This window comes from Pelophylax lessonae, assembly GCF_965119305.1.
Source record: "Pelophylax lessonae genome assembly, chromosome: 11".
NCBI classification, from domain to species: Eukaryota; Metazoa; Chordata; class Amphibia; order Anura; family Ranidae; genus Pelophylax; species Pelophylax lessonae.
Window position 1 is genome coordinate 52,778,445 of NC_138778.1, and position 23,642 is coordinate 52,802,086.

The following is a 23,642-nucleotide window of genomic DNA, read 5'->3' on the forward strand; positions in this document are numbered from 1 at the left end:
CCATTTTTTTGAAAATCAAAAGCATTCAGAAACCTCGATCTTGGTGTTTGAATGCTTTTAAGTGCAGAGGAGGGATTTTGGGCATTATTAACCCCAGATCTCTCCATAAAGAGGAACTATCACATGTTTGTTGCTGTCACAAGGATGTTTACATTCCTTGTGACAGCAATAAAAGTGATGAAAAAAAAGTAAAAGCAACAGTGTAAAAAAAAATAAAAATAAAAAATAAATTGTAGAAAAAAAGTGTAAAGTGCCCCCCATCCTCCCGTGATTGCGCACAAAGGCGATCGTTCCACACGTGAAGGATCACCACCAACATCAGATCATGGCCAGTAATTCTAGGACCAGACCGCTTTTGTAAATCTAAAGTGGTAACCTGTAAAGGCTTTAAAAGTGTTGCCTATGGATAGTAAAATTTACTTTGTCGCCGTTGCACGAGCATGCACAATTTTAAAACGTGACAGGTTTGGTATCTAGTTACTCTACATAAAATTTTTTTTATATTTAAAAAAAAAATGGGTTAAGTATTGTGGTCTTTTTTTGCATTAAAATTCAAAAAAGTTTTTTTTTTTCCCAAAAGTGTTCGAAAAACCGCTGCATAAATACCGTTTGACATAAAAAATTGCAAAACCCACCAATTTATTTTCTAGAGCCTCTGCTTTAATAAAAATTGGATATAATGTTTGGGGGTTCTAAGTAATTTTCTAGTAAAAAATACTAATTGTTACATGTGAACCAAAAGTGCCAGAAAATGCCCAGACTGGAAGTGTATGTGATTTGGGTCACTGACACAAGTATTGAAAGCAGAAGGTCAGCATGACAGCCAGGCAACTAAACATTTTCAGAAGGGAAGGGCCACACTGGCAGCCTTGTTGTTCTCGGCTATCCTGATTTCTTTCATTGTTTGATGTATTTGAAACAGGATGGGATTATAAAGAAAACAGACTTGGTTAACGTTGTATGTTATTGTGTACTCAGTGACTTGGAATTTAGGTTAGACCTTTTGAAAGTGGCAGAGTTTACCGAGCAGTGTACACATCAGATTTCTGAGTAAATATGGTGACGTTGACATTTGTTCTCTGAAAAAAATTAGAAACGCCATTCTGCCCGAGATGTTTCCAGAATGTGAGAATTCCTAAAGTTGTCTATACTCTAATAGACTTTAGTTGGATTTTCTTTAGTTTAGGAACATTTACTCTTTTTTTTTTTTTTTTTTTTTTTTTAATGAGTGGGGTCAAATTGACGTTCATTTTCAACCGCAGTGCAGAGAATTTTTTTTTTATTTTTTTTTAAATAAACCTAATGATTTAGGTCCATTAAAAGTAAATGTGTTCCAAAATGAAATGTTCAGAAAACTTTGAAGTACTTTTGAGTGACATTCGTCAAGTCATTGAATGTACTGAGAATTTTTATATGAAAGTTTACATGAAAATCTTCTAGTGTAGAACCTCAGTACCCGGTCAAGATTATCCAGTGCCCATGGCAGAGATGTCAAATTGCGTCTCCCTCCCTGCTTCATTATGTGTGAGCCTATGAGGAGGAGAGGTAGAGCGAGCAAAGCCTGTACCTCCTCCCTGCTCTCTCTTCCTCTGCTCTCTCTTCCCCTGCTCTCTCTTCCCCTGCTCTCTCTTCCCCTGCTCTCTCTTCCCCTGCTCTCTCTTCCCCTGCTCTCTCTTCCCCTGCTCTCTCTTCCCCTGCTCTCTCCTCCCCTGCTCTCTCCTCCCCTGCTCTCTCCTCCCCTGCTCTCTCCTCCCCTGCTCTCTCTTCCCCTGCTCTCTCTTCCCCTGCTCTCTCTTCCCCTGCTCTCTCTTCCCCTGCTCTCTCTTCCCCTGCTCTCTCTTCCCCTGCTCTCTCTTCCCCTGCTCTCTCTTCCCCTGCTCTCTCTTCCCCTGCTCTCTCTTCCCCTGCTCTCTCTTCCCCTGCTCTCTCTTCCCCTGCACTCTCTTCCCCTGCACTCTCTTCCCCTGCACTCTCTTCCCCTGCACTCTCTTCCCCTGCACTCTCTTCCCCTGCACTCTCTTCCCCTGCACTCTCTTCCCCTGCACTCTCTTCCCCTGCTCTCTCTTCCCCTGCTCTCTCTTCCCCTGCACTCTCTTCCCCTGCTCTCTCTTCCTCTCCTTGCTGCTTCCAGCGCTAGGCTGACAGAAGTAGTGATGCTATTGTCACTATTCCTGTCAGCCTTATAGTAGAAGGAGCTTGCAGTACTCTCCGTACAATACACGCTGTGCCCAGGGCAGATGCCCATCTGCCCACTCCTTGTCCTGGCCCTGTATGGCCTGATTTAATGGCTTCTTGTTGTCTGTGTCTGAGCTGCCTCCTCCTATTCAAATTTTGGAGTATAGAATCTCTAATTATCTATTTCTCCTAACTGATAAGTGACATCTAGCCATTGTTTAATCCCAACTTCAGCCAAAATGTGATTTTTAGTTTGCGATTCAGAACTCCTTTCAGGTTGTTAATGTTGTCTGGGTGGGACTCCCTTTTTTGCATTGGTCATGGTGACACAAGGACATGAATTTAGGAGGGGTGTTTCTCTCTGGGACAGGATATACAGAGAGCAATAAAAACAGATGTTCTTCACTTTACCATCATTTCCTGTCCTGCTGACAGCTTTTCACTGGGAAAGGAAATTGGGGTGCATCACAAGTAAGGCTCCGTTCACACTAGCGCAAATCCAAACTCGCACAATTACCAATGCAACTTTGAGTGCGACTTAGATCCAACTTTTCACTCTCTGGATCAAAGTCGCATCAAAGTAATGCAGGCACCTTTTTCTAAGTCGCTGCAACTTTAAGTTGCACCAATTTGAATGGGTACCATTGAAAGGAACTGTGACTTTGAAGTCCAATAAACAAGTGTGAATGGAGCCTAAAGGAAACTGACAACCATCCAAACCTTTAAAACTAAAGTGTCACTAAACGCACACTATAAAAAAAATATCAATAAATGGTGTATTCCATGCTGTTCATATTCAGTCACTATGAGATTTTTTTTTCTGTATTCTGCAAAAAAAAACCTGGTTGATCCTGCTGCTCTCTATTTCCCCTTTCTGTCCATGTCCCCAATTCAGTTGGAGATTTTGCAGAGCGGTGTTGGCAATTCTGCACATGCTCAGTTTTAAGTGAGTTTCTATGCTGAGAACTTCCTCCCTATTGCATCTGAGCAGCCCATTTGACTATAGAGTCACACGTGGGCATATACGCAGTGGTAAATGACAGCCCAGCAAACAAAAAAAGGGTGCACCGACCTAGCGCATTATCCTCAATAATGGTTTTATTGTTATAACATAAAAAGTCCATACGAAAGTCCATTGTCCTATTAGGATGATGGCTGACGCGTTTCAAGGCCTACGCCTCTTCCTCAGAGCCACTGGCTCAATGGACAATGGTTTGGAGCAGTAAATGACAGCCCACTCACTCCCTCCTCCTCCATGCCCCCACTAACCAGCTAAACACAAAGGGGGTGAGATATTACATGTTGGCTAATGGGAGGCTTCACCTTCCTTTTATGCTAAGACAGAGGCTGGAGGGGCGTGACACAGCCTGTGACTGGCAGAAATCTGCCCACACCCTGTTATTTAAAAAAAAAAAAAAAAGATTACATTTAAATATAGATTTGTATGACAATTTAAAACAGTCTATTAATAGTACCAGTATTTATTTTTACTCTGTATTCGAAAAGCTTTTAATTTTAAACATGTGACCAGCAGCAGAGGACTAGAAGCTCATTCTGCCTAGGTTTCCCTGCAGACAGGCTGGGAAAGATGTGGGTCATGTGACAGTTCTAGATCGATTGATAAAAAGGTACTTTTTTATTAAAATAATTACCATTCCATCATCCATATACAAAAATAGAAGGGACAATAAATATTAAACAGCATGTTTAGTATCAATTTAAATTCTGAATAATAACAAAAATAAATTTACCAGATTTTTTACACCCCCCCCCCCCCATTAAAAAAAAAAAAAAAAAATCTGCCTTTTAATTAGGAATATTAACCTTTCATTATACAACATCACACACCTGATAATACCATTGTGAGTTATGTGGATCAGATCCTAAAAGCATGTTGGGTGCATTTATATTTTAATTTTTACATTAAAGAGGAACTTCAGTCCCTGTTTTTTTTTTCTGCCCTTTCCCTCGACCACGCCATCATATTTTGAATGACTTTGGCGTGCGTCTTCAGAACACGGCAGAGACCTTTAGCAAATCTGTGCATGCCTTGGCGTTTTCCGTGCATGAGCGCCCAAAGCTGGTATTTGGAACCTTTATACCTGTTCCATCCGCCCCCATGCGAGAGATCCCCTACACCTGTGCAGATGCGCTACAGGTCTTTGCCGGATCCCAAAGCCATGCAGCACATCTGCTCATGCCTGTCAGGTTATCGCTGCCGCCTGTGCCCCTGCTGGGGATATTCACCCTTTTTGTCTTGTTTTACCATTAGGTGAAAGAAATTCAAAGATTTTGGGTGGCCACCAGAACAGAAATGAAGTGAAAATCTTCTATTGGGGACAGTAAGTCTGGGGACAACCAGGGATTCCCTCATTTTGGAGGGATTACCTTTCACTTCCGGTTTTGGCTATAGGACAGGACGTGAAAGGAAATCTCCCCAATGGGGGTTATAACCCTCCCTTACGCCAGTGGTCCTCAACCCTGGTCCTCAGGGCCCACTAACAGGCCAGGTTTGCAAGATAACTGAAATACATCCCAGGTGATATAATTTGCTGCTCAGTGATTGCAGTACTCTAGTCCGCGTCTCCCCAAGGTAATACTTAAAATCTGGCCTGTTAGTGGGCCCTGAGGACCGGAGTTGAGGACCACTGCCTTACGCAATCCAAAATAAAAAAAGTTTGCCTTTTAGTTCTACTTTAATAATAATAGAATCAGAGTTTCCTTTTGTATTTGTTTGCATACAACAGGCCACATTTTTAAAAAATTTTTTTCAATTTCAACATTCTTATTATATCACGCATATAGGGAAAACTATGCTTTTTAACAAACTGTCAGCCCCCTCCCAATTCCATCTATACCCCTTTTTACTCATTTGTGGACGGTGCACTGCTCATCACCAACCCTGCTGTGCGGGGAGGACAGATCATTTTCCTGGCTTCATCTCAGATGGGCTCCGCTCCCTGAACAAGTTGTGGTTTTGTTATATGATTTATTTTGCTTGGGGTTTCATTGTGGATTTTAACATCCCCATATAAGGGCATGTCATTAAGTCTCAGCTGGGGTACAATTCGGAGAGACGCGTCTCCTGCCAAGATGTGAGCGTGCTGCTGTCACCAGCAGAGTACGGGGAAATTCTCAGGATCCCGATGATTGTTCATGTGCTACACTTCTACACATAAATCAGTTGCCAGGCGTCTGACTCCCAAGGCATTCCCAGGTGTTTAAGTTTGTCCCTGTAAAAAAAAAATTTTTCTATCAGTAAGCAACTGAGGGGAAGAAGATTTTGTCAGAATAGACGAAGAGGTGTATTTATAGACAAATTGCATAGCGGTTTGTCAATCAAAACTGCATGTTAATTTTTTTCTGTGCAAATGTGGCAAAATTGATTGCTCTCAACATTTCGAATGTATGACTGTGGGAAAATACCACATTATGGCCACTAGGTGGCACGTTCTATCATAGAAAGTATGCATGCTCTTCAGCTCCGTCTAGTGGCTTGAATGTGGTATTTTTCCTATGCACACATTCAAATTGCAGAAAATGTAGCTTGAGAACATTCAATTGTGCCCCTTTTGCAAATAACAAATTTACATAGAGATTTATAGATGAACAGCTATGGCCATTTTTTTTTTTTTCAATAAATACATCCCTTAAAGCCTCTTCAGCCAAAAAACGCCCTTAGAAATGTTTAGTTCCAAAGTTTATTCAAAGCCAAAACTTTTTTTTTTACTTCCCATTTCTGTGTCCATTATGGTGACATTATTACAAACGGAGAGGGGAAATCTCTAAGAGACCACAATAAAAACTGTGGTCCTTTAAAGTGGAAGTAAACCCTCCTTCCAGCCAAGGAAGCTGCCATCTTAGCCGGTTTAATCTACAACTGCTATGGGTTTACTTTCACTTTAAAATGCAGCTAATAGCAAAACTTTTTTTTTAAAGTTTTGGATAGAGAGGAATTGGAACACTTGTCAGATATTTTATTTTTTCTTATTTTGCTGTCTGTGCCCCCGTTAGGGAGATTTCCCTCTCTATTTGTCCTGTTTACCATTATCGTTGAGAGTAAAAGAAAATCCCACGTTTTGGTTTGTCCCTAGAAAAGTAATAGAGAAGAAATCTTCCAATAGGGACACTTGTTCTGGTCACCTGGGGGGGTCCCCAAGGAATTCCCTTAATTTGCAGGGGTTTTCTCTCACTTCCTGTTTGGCTATTCGACAGGAAGTGAAGGGAAATCTCACCAATGGGACACAGATGGCGATTTAAAACCTTCCCTTGCTCTATCCAAAAAAGAAAAAAAATGTTTTTCCAATAGTTTGCTTTAGTGTCCATTCACACTGGTATGACTTGTCAGGCGACTTGGTCAGCCTGACAAGTCACGCACCGTCGCGTCCCATAGTTATAGTACAGGACCGGTTCTAATAGGAGCGACACAAGTCGCTCCGACTTAGAAAAAGGGTCCTGTACTACTTCGGGGCGACCTGGAGCTGCATGCGACTTCACAGGTCGCCCCCTAAGTCGGAGCGACGTAGTGTGAACCGAGCCTTAACCTTCCACACTCTATCTAAAACAAACGTTTTGGTTTTAGATACTATACATATTACCACCAGGTCTTTCCCCTATGCTTTGATGGCTGTCATTACATGCCCAGGCCAGTTTAGGGCCAATTCACCCAGACATTTTACAGCATGGTAAAACGTCTGTTACCGCAGGGAATCGCAGGCAAAATGTTTTCCTATGTGTCCCATTTACACTGCAACACAGCCTAGCACTGCGCTAAATCCAGACATGCTGCATTTTATTGCAGCACACTGGCCCATATCATACTGCAATGTCAGGCAGTGCAGCACATTTTGCTGCTGGACAATGCAGTGAATGTTTTTTATATACACTTCAAATAAAGCTGATACACACATTGCCCCCAAGCGCAGCCAGCAGAGGAGAGTTGTTGCAGCATTAAAGTGTGAATTCGCCCAAAAACTGCACTGTAACTAAATAAACTGTGAGAAGGGGAAATGCATCTGCTCCAGATAGCTATTTGTTCAGTGTCTTTAATGCCAGGAGCTATAAATAATAATTTCTGTGCTCTAGTGCACTCATGTAATCATTGGAGATGACAAACTGTTGGAAGCAAGAAAAGCCCCTACATGAGAGATAAAATAGCAAGTGTCGCCGTCTGTGTTTAACTTTCCTTCTAAACTATACATTTCACAAATGAAGCCAAACCGCGATTGTTTGTGCTATACAAGTTTATAAAAGTGAATACTATTATTGTCATACTTGGGTGATTGGTAAAGGAAACCGCAACAATCCAATGACTGACCAGGAATCCTCTGCTCTGAATGTGCAATATTAGATTGGCCGCTGTGCAGTTTCATTGGCTGATGTGGTTGCTTACATGCTGCTCTTTCTGATATTATGATTAATATTACATGCAGAATTTTGGTAGCGCCAACATTATTTTTTAAATGTATTCGCTGAGCCAGCAACACTTGTACTTGATTGTGGTGGATGTAGCTGAAAAGGCTTAGAGACCACTGGTCTAGGCTATATTGGTTCTGAGTTAACATATGACATTAAAAGAAGTTATTTTTTGAACATATTTTTTTTAACATATGACATTAAAAGAAGTATATTTTTTGTAAATTAAGCCTCGTATTTAGCTTTTACATATCCTCTGTCTGTAGTATGTTTATAATGAAATGGAAGTTCCTGCTCCAGGGAACAATCAAAGGACAATTCTGTTATCTTAGAATTGCTTCGTATTGTAGGAATGTTCTGCCCTGTTAATCACACTGTACACACTCTCTGAATAATAGGATGCCAGCTGATATTCTTTTAAAGCCACACCCCAGTCGATATACGGCATTTAATCCATCCACGTCTTCATTTAAAAGCATAAATAACTATATATATATATATATATATATATATATATGTATATAATATTATGTGTGTGTGTATGTATGTGTGTGTGTGTGTGTGTGTGTGTGTGTGTGTGTGTGTATGTATATATATATATACGTATGTATGTGTGTGTATGTGTGTATAAATATATATATATATATATATATATATATATATATATATATATATATATATATATATATATATATATATATATATATATATATATATATATATATATATATATATATATATATATATGTGTGTGTGTGTGTTTTTTTTTTTTTTTTTTCTATTTTGCTTATAAATAATTGCATAAATCTGTTTTCAACTAAAACACTAAAAACTCAGCTCAAGTTCGAACCTTTAGTTAGTCTCCATTAACTTAGCATGATCTTTTTTTTTTTTTTTTTTTTTTTTTTTTTTTTAATGATTTTTTTTTTTTCCTTAAGGGGGTCTATTTATAAAAAAAAGAAATTGCTGTACGAAGGCCCTGGGCCAGTGATGGCAAACCTTGGCACCCCAGATGTTTTGGAACTACATTTGCCATGATTCTCAACTACACTGCAGAGTGCATGAGCATCATGGCAAATGTAGTTCCAAAACATGTGGGGTGCCAAGGTTTGCCATCACTGCCCTAGGCGTTGACACAGCTGTCACGAATAATCACTGTAATGTGTCCAATATGTTTATTTAATAAATTTGTTGGCTCCATCTAGTGGCCACATTGCAGTATTAATCTGAGTTGATTGGCCATATTGCATTATAGTCACTAGATGGAGCTCAGGATCATAGGAAATAAACCTATTAGACTCCTCATGGGGATTATTCTGAATGGTTGCATGAATACTTGAGGCATTTACAGAGCTGGAAACCATGACACTTAGGGGGCCTATTTATAAAAAACTGTAGTGCAAACAACTATTCTGTAGAGACTCCAACGAATACAAAACACCACTCTCCTGCGCTTAGAGGTGGGCCTCACAAAGGTATCACTCTAGGCTCTTAAACGTGTCCACCCGGGATAACAGCCACCTTGCTGCCCTCTCAAGACTGGGGATGTCTGGATACACTGGAAACAAGAAATGAACAGAGGGTGCACATGCCTAGCACATTATCCTCAATAAAAATGGCTTTATGTAGTAAAAATTTAAATTCATACTCCCAAACATAAGTTTGGCAAAGGCACATCAACTCCAATGTTACAGCATCAAGACTGTCGCATAACGGGTATGACATCCTCAATACGACTAGCTGACGCGTTTCAAGGTCTTGCCTCTTCCTCAGAGCCCTCTGTCTATTTCTTGTTTCCAAACTATTCTGTAGAGGCTGTAAACTTTAGAGTTGTGTGTGTTTTGCTTTTGCTGGTTTCTCCCCTAGCTAGTTGGGACAGTGGAGGCCAGCAGAAAAGTAGATATAGTGAACGAAGCATGGGAACTACCCTACAGGGAGTTGCAGGGCTGAGGATGTTCCTTGTCACAGACTGCAGCTGAGGGTGGACACGGCGCACTATGCGTCAGCGTGTCGTATTGTAGTCTATAATGGGAGTGGCAAGCTCAGAGTGACAGCCTGTACTAAGCTCAGTAAAGGCAGGGTTGCCATTCTAGAAAAGGGCAGGGCAGACCCTTCCAAAAAAGGTTACAATAAAATGCAAGCTTTTAGGGATGTAATAATGGACACAGAGCAAACAGTGATTGTTTTTGATATTTGGATTTAGGTACATGGTCAGTTCCTTTAATCCCCTGCACAGCAGGACATACACTATAAGAGGAAAAGACAACACTTTCAGTCAGAGCCCTACTAACAGTGAATATACACTGCTCAAAAAAGTTAAAGGAACACTTTTTAATCAAAGTATAGCATCAAGTCAATGAAACTTCTGGGATATTGATCTGGTCAGTGAAGTAGCAGAGGGGGTTGTTAATCCGTTTCAACTGCTTTGGTCTTTGGTCTTTGGTGTTTGGTGTTAATGAAATTAACAGAATCTACACTAGATGGGCAACAATGAGGCGCCCTTTCAAAACAGGAATAGTTTTACAGGTGGAGGCCACTGACATTTTTTTTCCTACTCGTCTGTTCTGACTGTATTTCACTAGTTTTGCATTTGGCTAGTTTAGTGTTACTACTGGAAGCATGAGGCGATACCTGGACCCTATAGAGATTGCACAGGCAGTCCAACTCCTCCAGGATGGCACATCAATACGTGCCATTGGCAGAAGGTTTGACGTGTCTCCCAGTTTGGTGCGTCTCAAGAGCATGGAGGAAATTCCAGGAGACAGGCAGTTACTCCAGGATAGCTGGACAGGGTGTAAAAGGTCCTAAACCCATCAGCAGAACTGGTGTCTGCTACTTTGTGCAGGCAGGAACAGGATGAGCACTGCCAGTGCCCTACAAAATGACCTCCAGCAGGCCACTGGTGTGAATGTCTCTGACCAAACTATAACAAACCGACTTCATGAGGGTGGTCTGAGGGCCCAACATCCCCTAGTGGGCCGTCTGTTTACTGCCTGGCACTGTTGAGCTTGATTGGCATTTGTCATTGAACACCAAAATTAGCAGGTCCGCCACTGGCGCCTTGCACTTTTCACCGATGAGAGCAGATTCACCCTAAACACATGTGACAGATGTGAAAGGGTCTGGAGAAGCCGTGGAGAATGTTATGCTGCCTGTGAGATCGTTCAGCATGACCAGTTTGGTGGTGGGTCAGTGATGGTCTGGGGAGGCATATCCATAGATGGACGCACAGACCTCTACAGGCTGGACAATGGCACCCAGACTGCCATTAGGTATGGTGATGAAATCCATGGACCCATCGTCAGACCCTACACTGGTGCAATGGGTCCTGGGTTCCTCCTGGTGCATGACAATGCCCTGCCTCATGAGCCGAGAGTATGAAGCCAGTTCCTAGAGGATGAAGGGATTGATACTATTGAATGGCACCCACGCTCATCTGACCTAAATCCAATAGAACGATTGGACAATTTGTTCCGGTCAATCGGACGCCGCCAGGTTGCACCTCAGTTCAGTCTGTTAAGAAGCTCAGTGATGCCTTGGTCAAGATCTGGGAGTAAATACACCAGGACACCATCCATCGTCTCATTAGGAGCATGCCTGATGCTGTCAGGCATGCATACAAGCACGTGGGGGGCCATACAAACTACTAAGTACCATTTTGAGTTGCTGCAATTAAATTTCAGCAAAATGGACTAGCCTGCTAAATCATTTTTTCACTTTGATTTTCGTGGTGTCTTTGAATTTAGCCCTCTGTAAGTTGACAACTCTCATTTCCATCAAATGATGTGGGATCCTTTCATTCCTAACACATTACTCAGTCCATATCAGTATAGATATCCAGCATGAGAGTATGTTGTGTTTTCAAAGTGTTGCTTTAATTCTTTTGAGCAGTGTATATGATATAGTAGAAGGATGACCTCATCAGCTTACTGCTGGCCTTCTATTGTCCAATCAGCAGACCAGGATAGGTCCTGAACCAAGCTGTGTTGCACTTGACCTCCGGAAGGTTTACCCCCCTTCACGACCAGGTCACTTTTAGCGATGCGGCACTGCGTTATTTTTTTTTCGATGTAACAAAAAAGACCGACCAATACTTTTTACTTTCTGCTATAAATCGTATGCAATAAAATTTTTTTAAAAAAAATCTAATTTCTTCATAAATTAAGGCTAATATGTGGTGTTCTAAATGTTTTTGGTAAAAAAAAAAAATCCCGTTCTAGCATCTAGAAACACTGGGATATATTTATGGAATTTTTATTTTTTTGTTTTTTTATACTTTATGCCATGTATCTAGTAATGGCAGCCATCAGTGACTTATAGTGGGACTGCGATATTACGGCTGACTATCGGACACTAATTGACACTTTGCGGGAACCACTGACACAGTGATCGGTGCTAAAAATACGCACTCTCACTGTACTAATGACACTGGCTGGGAATGTGTTAAACATCTAGATCAATCAAAGGGTTAACTGTATTAAAGTGTTTTTGTGTGTACGCTAGGAAGGGTCTCTCTCTCTCTCTCTATATATCTATATCTATATCTATCTATCTATCTATCTATCTATCTATCTATCTATATATATATATATATATATATATATATATATATATATATATATATATATATATATAATTAGGGATGCACCGAAATGATAATTCTGGGCCGAAACCGAAAATGCAGGATGCCCTTGGTCGAAAACCGAAAAATACTTTTTCCCCCAAATAATTTTAAAATAGATAGAAGAGGGGCATACACCAAAAGCAGGCAGCGACGTACACCTGTCGCTGCCACCCTGTCACAGTATATGTACTGTAACGGGTTGGCAAGAGGTTAATTTAATTACCAATGGTATTAGTATTATGCAGCATGAGGGGGTTAATGTATTGCCACTGCTGGTCACTGATGCATTAGTGACCGGCCAGTGGCAGTTAATTAACCCCTTTGTGCTGCATTAGTGCAACCAGTATCAGTGTTAATTAACACTGGTTGCACTGATACTGGTTGCACTAATGCAGCACAAAGGGGTTAATTAACTGCCACTGGCCAGTCACTAATGTATCAGTGACCAGCAGTGGCAATACATTAACCCCCTCATGCTGCATAATACTAATACCATTGGTAAGCTCGCCTCCGCTTCCCCCCCCCCCCGCACCTCAGCGTCCCACCCCCCCCCCGACTCTGCTCCTCCGGTGTCCTTCATTCAAAAGACACGCCTCTGGCCGGCGGCCCTCCTCCTGGTGATGCCACTACTACTACGATGTGCATGAATGAACTGACACACCGGGCGGGAGTGCGGGCGAGCGGCCGCTAATGTAATGTAACTATGTGAGCGCTTCACTTCCCTGTCAGAGGAGATACCCGCATGACAGGGAAGTGAAGCGCTCACATAGTTACAGCTATTAGCGGCCGCTCGCCCACACTCCCGCCCGGTGTGTCAGTTCATTCATACACATCGTAGTAGTAGGGACATCACAGGGAGGCGGGCGGCCAGCCAGAGGCGGGTCTTTTTCGGTACATCCCTAATAAATAAATAAATATATGTCACGCCGAGCGCTCCGGGTCCTGCAGCGTCCCCGGAGCACTCGAGGCGTGCTGCGGGTAGCGGCGCTCCGGTCACCTTCCCCGACCGTGAGCACCGCTCCCCCGCATCTTCTTTACTGTCTCCCCGTGCGGCGGGACGTTCCCGTCCGCGCCGCACACTCTTCCTCCCGGTGCGCGCGGTCCCGCTCTCTAGGGCGCACGCGCGCCGGTGCTCTGAAATTTAAAGGGCCAGTGCACCACTAATTGGTGCCTGCCCAAATCAGCCAAAACATATAAAAACCCACTTCCCCTTCCTGTCCTTGCCGGATCTTGTTGCCTTTTGTGCCTTGAGAAAGCTTTTGGTGTATCTTTCCCTGCCTGTGTATCTGACCTTCTGCTGTTGCCCCTGACTACGAACCTTGCCGCCTGCCTTGACCTTTTGCTCCGTCTGACCTTGCCTTTGCCTTGTCCTTCTGTACCGCGCCTGAATCAGCTGTCTTTGAGGTTGAGCCATTACCGGAGGATACGACCTGGTTGCTACCGCCGCAGCAAGTCCATCCCGCCTTGCGGCGGGCTCTGGTGAAAACCGGTAGTAACTTAGAACCGGTCCTCTGGTACGGTCCACGCCAATCCCTCACTGACACAGAGGATCCACCTCCAGTGCAGTCACCTGCCGCTAGTCCGGACCCTGACAATATATATATAATATATATATACACACACATACAGCTGCCGCCCTGTAGCAGTAAAAGTACTATAGGGTGGTCAGAAAGTGCTTTTAACCACAACCTAGTCTGCAATGAGGTCATTGGCCTGCCTGTGCTTTTTGGCAGGGGTAGCTGGATCACATAGCTGGTTGAAGGCCATTACAAATCTTATACAATTCACATACATATTTTATTACTGTGTATTTAGCGATTTCCTCCTGAGTTCAGATTCAAATTATCTTTGCTGTTTTTGCAGGGTCTGAGGAAGCCAACACTAGAAGAGATAGAGCAAGCCCGAGATGCCATCTTGACCCCTTCGCTGTTCGGTAGCTCTTTGGAGGAGATTATGGAGAGACAGAAGTCTGTGTATCCTGAGCGCCGTCTGCCCTGGGTACAGACACAGCTCTCCCAGCAAGTGCTGACCCTGGGTGGGGAGAGGACGGAAGGAATATTTAGGTGGGTGTTTGAATTTTCAGTGTTTTTCTGTGCCGCATCATTTAAAGAAGAATTCCAGGTATGGCATCTTTTACATAGTTATATCACTCAGGCTTGAACTACACATATACCATACCTGTGGGATACACCTGAAAGCTGTAAATCACTGTACTATGCCCCACTACTACCCATCTCCACTAGCTTTCATATCAAATGGCTGCCATCCTGCATTCTGCACACAGGAAGTCGGCTGCTGGGCATGGGCGCCATTCAGAGATTGCTTTTTGTTCACAATGCAGCAGGGCATCTGCTCAGCACAGGGACTCGGAGGCTAGTGAAGATTACTGGAGCAGCAGTGTCTACCACAGTGATTTCCACCTTCTACATTGGACCATGCTGGATGTAAAAATGGCATACTGGTTCTTCTTTAAACACCCTGACTTTATTTATTATACTGTGTGCTGGAAAGATGGCAGCCTATACTCTTCTGTATCTAATTTTCTTGTACTGTGTTGTGTGAATGAATGGGAGAACCTGGTTACTATGATCAAGCCATACCTCCTAAAAATAGAACTAAAGGCAACATTTATATTTTAGTTTTGGATAGAGTGTAGATGCTTTAGGACACCTATTAGGTTTTGATTGCTGTCTGTCCACTTTCAATTATAATGTATGTGTATGATGATTATTCAAAGTGAAAGTAAAAGAAACCCCCAAATTTTGGGTTGTCACAGGAATGTAGAGTAAATCTTCCAATTGGGATACTGGATTTGGTGCCCCGGGGTGGGGGGAGGGAAGGGATTCCCCATGGATTCCCCTAATTTTCAGCCATTTCCACTCCCTTACTGCTTTGACTGTGGGACAGGTAATGAAGGTAAATCTCCCCAATGGCAAAAAAAAAAAATCTGACACGGGTTATAACACTCTACTCCAGCCTTTCTAGTCTCTGGGAATCCCTGCCAAAAATGAAAAATCTACAACTCATGGCACATTAGGCTCCATGTACACGGGACGTTGTAAACGGCTGTTTAGGAGCAGTTGGGCGTTTTTTTTCAGAAGCCCCTGAACCCACCTCCATGTTATCTTATCTGTCCATGTACACAGGGTCGTTTACAATCATTTACAGGCAGTTGAGTTCAGGGACGTTTTTTGGAAAGCAATTATTTGCGTTCAAACGTGTGTTTCCAAGCGTTTCAAACGCAAAAACGCGACTGAATGCGATGACCCGCGTTAAGTGCTCGCATTTCTCCATTTTAAAGGGGAATGATTTTTTTGACCTCTAGGAACGGTTTTAGACGCAAACGCCCGCTAAACGCGGGTGAAAACGCGACACAACGGACGTTTTAAATGTCCTAAACAAATAAAAATTCCAGCATTCAAGGGACTTTTAACAACGTCCCGTGTACATGGAGCCTAAGTGTGACAGTCAGTGGGAAGAATGCTCCTTACACTTATCATTGGGAAGAATTACCTCCTTACAGATAGCTAAAAGGAACAATGGTGTCATTGGAAACTTAAGAGGCAGAAATTGCAAAAGGAACCCCTAGCAACCTCAGGAGGAAACCTAGGGTTCCACAGAACCCGTGTTGAGAAACATTGCTCTACTCTATATCCAAAATGGAAAAAAAAAAGTTTTCCCTTTTTTTTAATTTTTAATTTTTTAAAGAGAAAAATAACTTTGCTGCTTAATTTCATAATTCTATGTAAAGAAAATATTTTACAGGGGGCAGTCAAAGAGCTCTAATCGGTCAGAATCATTTTTTTCATTGCTAACCACCTGTTCAGTTCACCGTACAGGAAGTGAAAGAAAGGTGTATCTGTCCCCTCCCAGTGGGGACAGATACACCTGTAAAAACCTAAACCTTAAAACTTACACACATATATATCACACACACCATATTACCAAAAGTATTGGGACACCTGCCTTTACACAGACATAAACTTTAATGGCATCCCAGTCTTAGTCCGTAGGGTTCAGTATTGAGTTGGCCCACCCTTTGCAGCCATAACAGCTTCACCTCTTCTGGGAAGGCTGTCCACAAGATTTAGGAGTGTGTCTATGGGAATGTTTGACCAGTCCTCAAAAGTGCATTTGTGAGGTCAGGCACTGATGTGCACGAGAAAGGTCTGACTCGCAGTCTCTGCTCTAATTCATCCCAAAGGTGTTCAATCAAGTTGAGGTCTCAGCCAGTGAAGTTCCTCCACCCCAAACTCGCTCATCCATGTCTTTATGGACCTTGATTTGTTCACTTGTCCAAATCCTCAGTTAGACTGGCTTGCAGAGTCCTGACCTCACCCGATACAACAACTTTGGGATGAATTAGAGTGCAGACTGCAAGCCAGGCCTTCCTTCCAACATCAGTGCCTGACCTCACAAATGCACTTCTGGAAGAATGATCAAACATTCCCATAGACACACTCCTAAACCTGAAGCCTTCCCAGAAGAGCTGAAGCCTTCCCAGAAGAGCTGAAGCTGTTGAAGCTGCAAAGGGTAGGCCAACTCAATACTGAGCCCTACTGACTAAGACTGGGGATGTCATTAAAGTTTATGCATGTGTAAAGGCAGGCGTCCCAATACTTTTGGTAATTGTGTGTGTGTATAGATAGATAGAAATTATCTTTCATTGGTTATTATGGCACCTTTCACACTTGCAAATAAGGCCGTTTGTGATTACCCCGGGGATTAGCTGCAGGCGTGAAGCCCCATTGGAAGCCTGGCAGCGCCTGAGGTCTGCATGTATTTACTGCAAGAGTGATTATATGAGACTGGCTGTAGATAGTTGTGCGGTCAGGCTCCTGTACTTCCAATAGGGCTTCCCCCCTGCAGCTAATTAAAAGAAACCCTGTTGAGTCCTCTGCAGGTAATTGCAAACAGCCCCATTTGCAAGTATGATTGGGGGCCTTATAAATGACCCCCAGAGCTCACTGGCACAGTACCACAAAATGTTGAGGACAGTAGTGGTAGATTGTGATTTACCTATTCTGCGTTTACTTTTCAGGGTACCTGGAGATATTGATGAGGTGAATGCGCTGAAACTGCAGGTGGAACAGTGGAGGATACCAGACAGTCTCGCGGACCCCACCATTCCTGGTACATAAAAATGAAATGCATGTCATTTCCAGAGTAAACGTGAACATCAGAGGGATGACACAAAGGACACGTGCAAAAATGAGCACAAGCAGTGTTTGTAGTGTATACGTATATACAAGACAAGACTTTTTTTTTGGCGGATCTGAACGGTCCCCCCATACATCCCTATGGGGCATCGTATGTCAGCGGAGACATGTCTGCTGACATCCGATCCGTCAAATCTGGACGGATGCAAACCCTATTTTCCATCCGTCCTGCGGATGGGATCGGATGAGAATGGACCGACGGTCCGTTCCCATCCGATTCCCCCATAGAGATGTATGGGGAACTGACAGCTGTGTCTCCGCACACAGCGTGGAGAACAGCGGTCATCCTCCTGCTCAGTGGGGGATCAGCAGATCGATCCCCCGCTGAGATTAACGGAGTCCGTCCGGACGGACAGTGTGAAAGGGGCCTTAGTGCCATAACAGTGGCTTGGATGGAGGTTCTATCCCTTTGCTATTCTGTAGCAGATCTGCTATTAGTAGCTGTTTCAGTATTTGATGTACAGAGGCAGGTGCCTCTGCTCTGTGCTCATTAGGCCTCCTACACACAGGGCATTGGCCCTTCTCCTCTGAAACCATCTCCTCTGAAAAGCTGCTTAGGAAATGCGCCTGCAAGAGGGCCGTACAGTGTTCAGAGCCTCTGTAAAAACATTCCCGGGACCCACAGCTGCTGCGCACAGCTGTTTGAAGATTTGGCTGTACACATGTTCCGGGGATTGCACAAAGCACCCGTATGCACATTGACGTATGCCCTGTACGCTGATTGTGTACTTTTCACAACCCCCGTAGCAAAACTGTGTACAGTCGCATCTTCTAATTGCGGTCTATGAGCCGCTGTAGTCAGCAGTTTTTAGGGGCTGTGAACACTGTACAACCCTCTTACACCCATGTGCATGAGCCCTTGATAGATGCAGGAAGTCAGAGCCCATCTCATTTCCTGGTTGGAGGACATCCAGTATCCTCTAGCCCTTTCTTCCCACCAGCATGGGTGTCTGCAAGGGGGGCAAGTGCCCCCCACCCCCCCGAACCTTAATTTCCCCTTTTAAGTGGTTGTTAAGCCGCTTTATACCATCCTGACTGGTCTGTTTAATAATTCTGTGTGCCCGTGCTCCTGTGTCTGTGTATGTGTTTTAAAAAAAAATAAGCTGTTCTTTACCAGTTTTCAGAGCATCGATTGTCGCTCACATAACCCGCCGGCTCTCTCCTCTCCCCCTCTGACAGCTGGGGCTGAGGATTCCCCACTGATGTCAGTTGGGAGGGGAGGAGGAGAGGCTGAGAGGAGGAGAGAGGCCGCGGGTCACGTGAGCGGCGCTGGGCGCTCTGAAAACTGGTAAAGAACGGCTTATGTTTATAAATCACATAAATCACATACACAGGGGCACACAGAATTATTAAACAGACTGTAGACAGGATATGAAACTATAAATGAAACTACAGCAGCAGGAGGGGAGGGGGCGGGCACTGACACAGGAGCAGACAGGACAGGAGGGATGACGGAAGCACGTAGACTGACCACGGTGTCAGGGCTCAGCAGCCATGGTATATGGTGATCAGTTTACAGAGGGGAGGACACAGCCAGGCAGGATCAGCCAGGTATTTTAGGTGATACGGCGGGGCCAAATTACACAGCACAAGTACTGTGCTGTATAACATGCTTTAAGGGAACAGGATCAGTTATTTTTTTTGGTTAACAAACGCATTAAAAATAAATTCTGCCATTTCCTCTTTAAAAATAAATACTCACGAGTCGAGGCCTGCGTGGTGACTGATGTCGCCTTCATGACATTGTCGAAAAAGGGGCGGAGTATGAGTGACCTTAAAATGATGCCCCTCTCCGAAAAAAGTTCTGCGGATGCCCATGCTTCCCAGCTAGGCTTTTTTTTTTTTTTTTTTTAGCACCAAAAAATAAAAACTGCAGAGGTGATCAAATACCACCAAAAGAAAGCTCTATTTGTGGGGGAAAAAAAGGACATCCAATTTTATTTGTATACAGCGTCGCACAACCGCGCAATTTTCAGTTAAAGTAACACAGTGCCGTGTCGCAAAAAAATGGCCTGGTCATGAAGGGGGTAAACCTTCCAGGACTGAAGTAGTTAAAACAGAACTTCAGTGTTTATAATAAAAAAAAAAGCTCAAAGGATGAAATAAGAAAAGAGCTTTTACTGCAACACTCTCTCTCTGTAGCTGCCCCCCACAGTGCTACTTCTCTGCCACTAGCTGTACTCTAGTCTACACTTCTAGGTGCATTTACAGAGAGCTTAACCTACTTCCTCTGAGGTCAGGCTTCCATGAACCCACCCCCAGCCTACTTCCTCTTAGCTTAGGCTGTCATGCACCCTCCCCCAGCCTACTTCCTCTGAGCTTAGGCTGTAATGCACCCTCCCCCAGCCTACTTCCTCTGAGCTTAGGATGTAATGCACCCTCCCCCAGCCTACTTCCTCTGAGCTTAGGCTGTCATGGACCCTCCCCCAGCCTACTTTCTCTGAGCTTAGGCTGTCATGGACCCACCCCCAGCCTACGTCCTCTGAGCTTAGGCTGTCACGGACCCTCCCCAGCCTACTTCCTCTGAGCTTAGGCTGTCATGGACCCTCCCCAGCCTACTTCCTCTGAGCTTAGGCTGTCATGGACCCTCCCCCAGCCTACTTCTTCTGAGCTCAGATTGTCACGGACCCCCCCCAGTCTACTTCCTCTGAGCTCAGGCTGTCATGATCCCACCCCCAGCCTACGTCCTCTGAGCTCAGGCTGTCATGGACCCACCCCCAGCCTGCGTCCTCAAAGCTCCGGCCTGTGACTGGACATTGAAGGATTAGCAGCATGGTGATGAGCTTCACTTTGCTTTCTCCTCTTATTGGCATGCATCTTGTAAGCACATGGTCTGATAGGCTCTTTGTGCTGCATCTGGTTTTCCTAATCTAGGAGATTAGGTTTTCGTAATATAGGAGACTGATAACCGGTCCTATTGAACAATTTACACTTGCATTTAAAAAAGTTATTTCTGTAGCTTTAGATACCGCTATATTAATCTAATTTATTAATCATATTTTTTGCCATTGATGCTGCTTTGTGTTAAAAGCACCATATACTGTTTTTTATTATTATTATATTATTATATATGCTTATGATCATGTTACTTTCAGTGGTGCAAATAGATTCCCTCTCAGATTATTTAATGATCAACACTACCTAAATGCACTCTGCGCTTGCTGCTTTCTATTTGTGTTACATAATGATTTGATTTTCCCATGGAAGATGCAGCTCTATTGGCCAGCAGGCGGTCTATAAAAGCATAGCTATCTCATAGCTGGCTGCTATAATTTCCGCAGCTCTTGGCAGAAGGAATGTATAGCTGATGGGATGGTATTAGGGGCCAGGTTGGAGAAAGTCAGCTCTTCTTTGATGATGCACATGTTGAAGCTAGCTGTTATCGAGTAGAGTCTTACAGGAAAACCTAGGCTGGTGATGACAAGTAGCAATGCTGGGCATTCGGGCGGGATATGAGTATGTGCATTACCTTAGGAATTTGCATTAATGGTCAGTGAGCATGCCTTGTACTGCCATGATTACAGGAATCCATACAGAAATACAACATTCAAAGAGAAATATTCAGTCCATTTAAGTACATAAAGGATGGAAAAGCAACCTTCACCATTTTAGCTGCTCTAGTGCTACAAATCCAACTGTGCTTAGGAATTGTTCTCATATGTAACCTCATCAAAGAATTATTACTGCATATCTGAAATCCATTTTATTTTTTATTTTTGGGTAGAATATATGCTATATGTCCTCTCGGGGGAAATTTACCCTCTTTATTGGTCTCAATGACAATTACCTCCAGTACATCAATTGTAAGGAAATACAATATGTATAAGTTGTCGCTGGAATGGGATTTGAGGGGTTGTCTTCCAATGGGTAGATTTGTTATGGTGATCACTGTCCAAGATTAAATATCCCTTCCTCTTTCTGCTGTGTCCCTGGGACAGATTTTGAAGGGGAATCTTCCCAATAGGATGTAGATAGCATTAAAAAAATTGACAGCCCTTAACCTGTTAAGGACCAGCTCTTTTCTGGCACTTTTTGTTTACAAGTAAAAATCTGTATTTTTTGCTAGAAAATTACTTGGAACCCCCAAACATTATATACAGTATATATATATATATATATATATTTTTAGCAGAGACTCTAGAGAATAAAATGGTGATCGCTGCATTTTTTTATGTCACACAGTGTTTGCGCAGCAGTTTTTTTAAATAGATTTTTTTTTGGAAAAAAAGCACTTTTCTAAAATTTTTTTCAAACATTTTTATATAAATATATATTCATTTTAATTTATATATTTGAATTTTAATGCAATATATAAACCTAAAAGATGATGTTACGCCAAGTAAATGGATACCTAACATGTCATGCTTTAAAAATGCACAAACATCCCTTGTAATAGAAATAAGGAATGACTGGTCCTCTTTATGGAGAGATCTGGTCTATAAGGCCCCAAATTTCTCTTCTACCTTTAAAAGCAGAAGATAAAAAAAAAATGTTACTTCCGCCCTAGACCTAGGATGCCGCTGCGGTCCTCCTAGATTATAGAGACAATCTGTTCTATGTTGACCTCTATGGCCAGCCGTACGCACTGTCGGATCGTTCCACAGGCTCGCTGGTAAGCCCTAGAAACACCAGAAAGCGGTGGGAGGGGGAGGAGGAATCCCTCCCCCCCCCCCCCCCCCCACAATATTTCTAAAAGCGATCAGCCTGTTTGATTGGTTTTATGAGAGAGAGCATTCCTGGCAGAAAAAAAAATTAAAATCCTGGGCTAATGGCAAATGGCTTCAGCCAACCCCCATAACCCCAGTAAACCACTTCAAACCTATATATTGGTATTGCTAGAAATAAAAGCAAAACTTTTTTTTTACATTTTGAATAGAGTAAGGGAGGGTTATAACCCCTGTCTTTCGCCTTCATGGTTCCATTGGTAAGATCTTCCCTTCCTGTCCCATAGTCCAAACAGGAAGTGAGAGGAAAATCCTTAAAAGTACAGTAAGGTGAAATAAATGACATTTTGTTCTTGGGTTTAGATGCACTTTGAATAGACGTGCCAATAATTTCTTGAAAATCAAATTTTTTTTTCTGGACTGGAGCTCCTTCTTAAGTATATATTGAACACTTCCTTTAAAATTTTTGACTTCTGCATTTTCCAAATGATTTCCAGACATGGTATTAACTTGTAGTTTTCATTTCTTCTAGCCTCTCTGTTGAAGCTTTGGTATCGGGAGTTGGAGGAACCCCTTATCCCCCAGCAGTTCTACAAACAGTGTATCACAAACTATGAAAACCCTGATGCAGCAGTGTCTGTCGTTAAACAGCTTCCGGAACTGAACCGGCTGGTGTTGTGTTATCTCATCCACTTCCTCCAGGTGTGTGAGTGCAGTAGGGACGGTTGTTTTCATATCAGTTGACCTTTATATCCCGGAAAGTGTTCTCATACAGAAAGACCCTTGTGTTAGTGACCATTACATTCAACACTTGGACTTAATAGACTTGGGTGACTCTAGGTTGCCTTTGGTGGGTATTACTGATTCTGTCCAAGCACACCCAGAGTTTGGTGCAAAAGCTGAAACATTGGTTGTATTTCACATTGCTTCACTTTAAACCGCCATTAGGCGCAGTTCTATGGTTCTCATAGGTGTGCACAGCCTACTGCATTAGGGTGTACACCCCAAAGGTCAAATATATTTTTGAGTGTGTGCATGTGTATATCCAGTAGAAGGACCGTGTCAGCAGAGCAAAGGACGAAGTCAGTAGGGCAGAGATTGGTGCACACCCTGCTCACACGCCTATGACGGTTCTGCTGTGCTTCAATTTCCCTGCTCAAACCTGTGGGGCCCTTTTGCTGGGTAAAGTCATCATTAACCTAACACAGAAAGGAAGCTGGATAAAGGTTACTTCCAGCATCTATATAGACAAAGCTTTATAGTGGAAGTCCATGTTTACTATGGCCGCTGTACACGCTGTACTATACTCTAGTAGCATCAGCTACATACAGTAAGTAGCGCTGTGTACTTTTAATAATGAATACAAGGCTTTCTCTGATTGGCCAAGGTGGAAAGCGGGCAAATGACATCACAACCATGTAATCCCTAAAATATCATATTCGCTTTAGTATGTTTGTTAGTGTAGTTTTAAAAGTGGTTTTCATTCTCCTTAAACTTTTAGCTAAAAAAAAAAAAAAATCCCTGGCAATCCTGTAAGATCCCTGG

The 23,642-nt window shown here is 43.0% G+C and overlaps 1 protein-coding gene across 2 annotated transcripts in view; it reads left to right on the plus strand.

The window, feature by feature from the left end:
• Positions 1–23,642, plus strand: part of LOC309566765 (rho GTPase-activating protein 39-like) — a 175,281-nt gene that overhangs the window by 143,166 nt on the left and 8,473 nt on the right. For both annotated transcript variants that reach the window (XM_082272059.1, XM_082272060.1), the window contains 3 exons: positions 14,078–14,277; positions 17,256–17,347; positions 22,630–22,799. In XM_082272059.1, the coding sequence (XP_082128185.1) occupies positions 14,078–14,277; positions 17,256–17,347; positions 22,630–22,799 (462 nt within the window). The remainder of the gene's footprint in view (positions 1–14,077; positions 14,278–17,255; positions 17,348–22,629; positions 22,800–23,642) is intronic.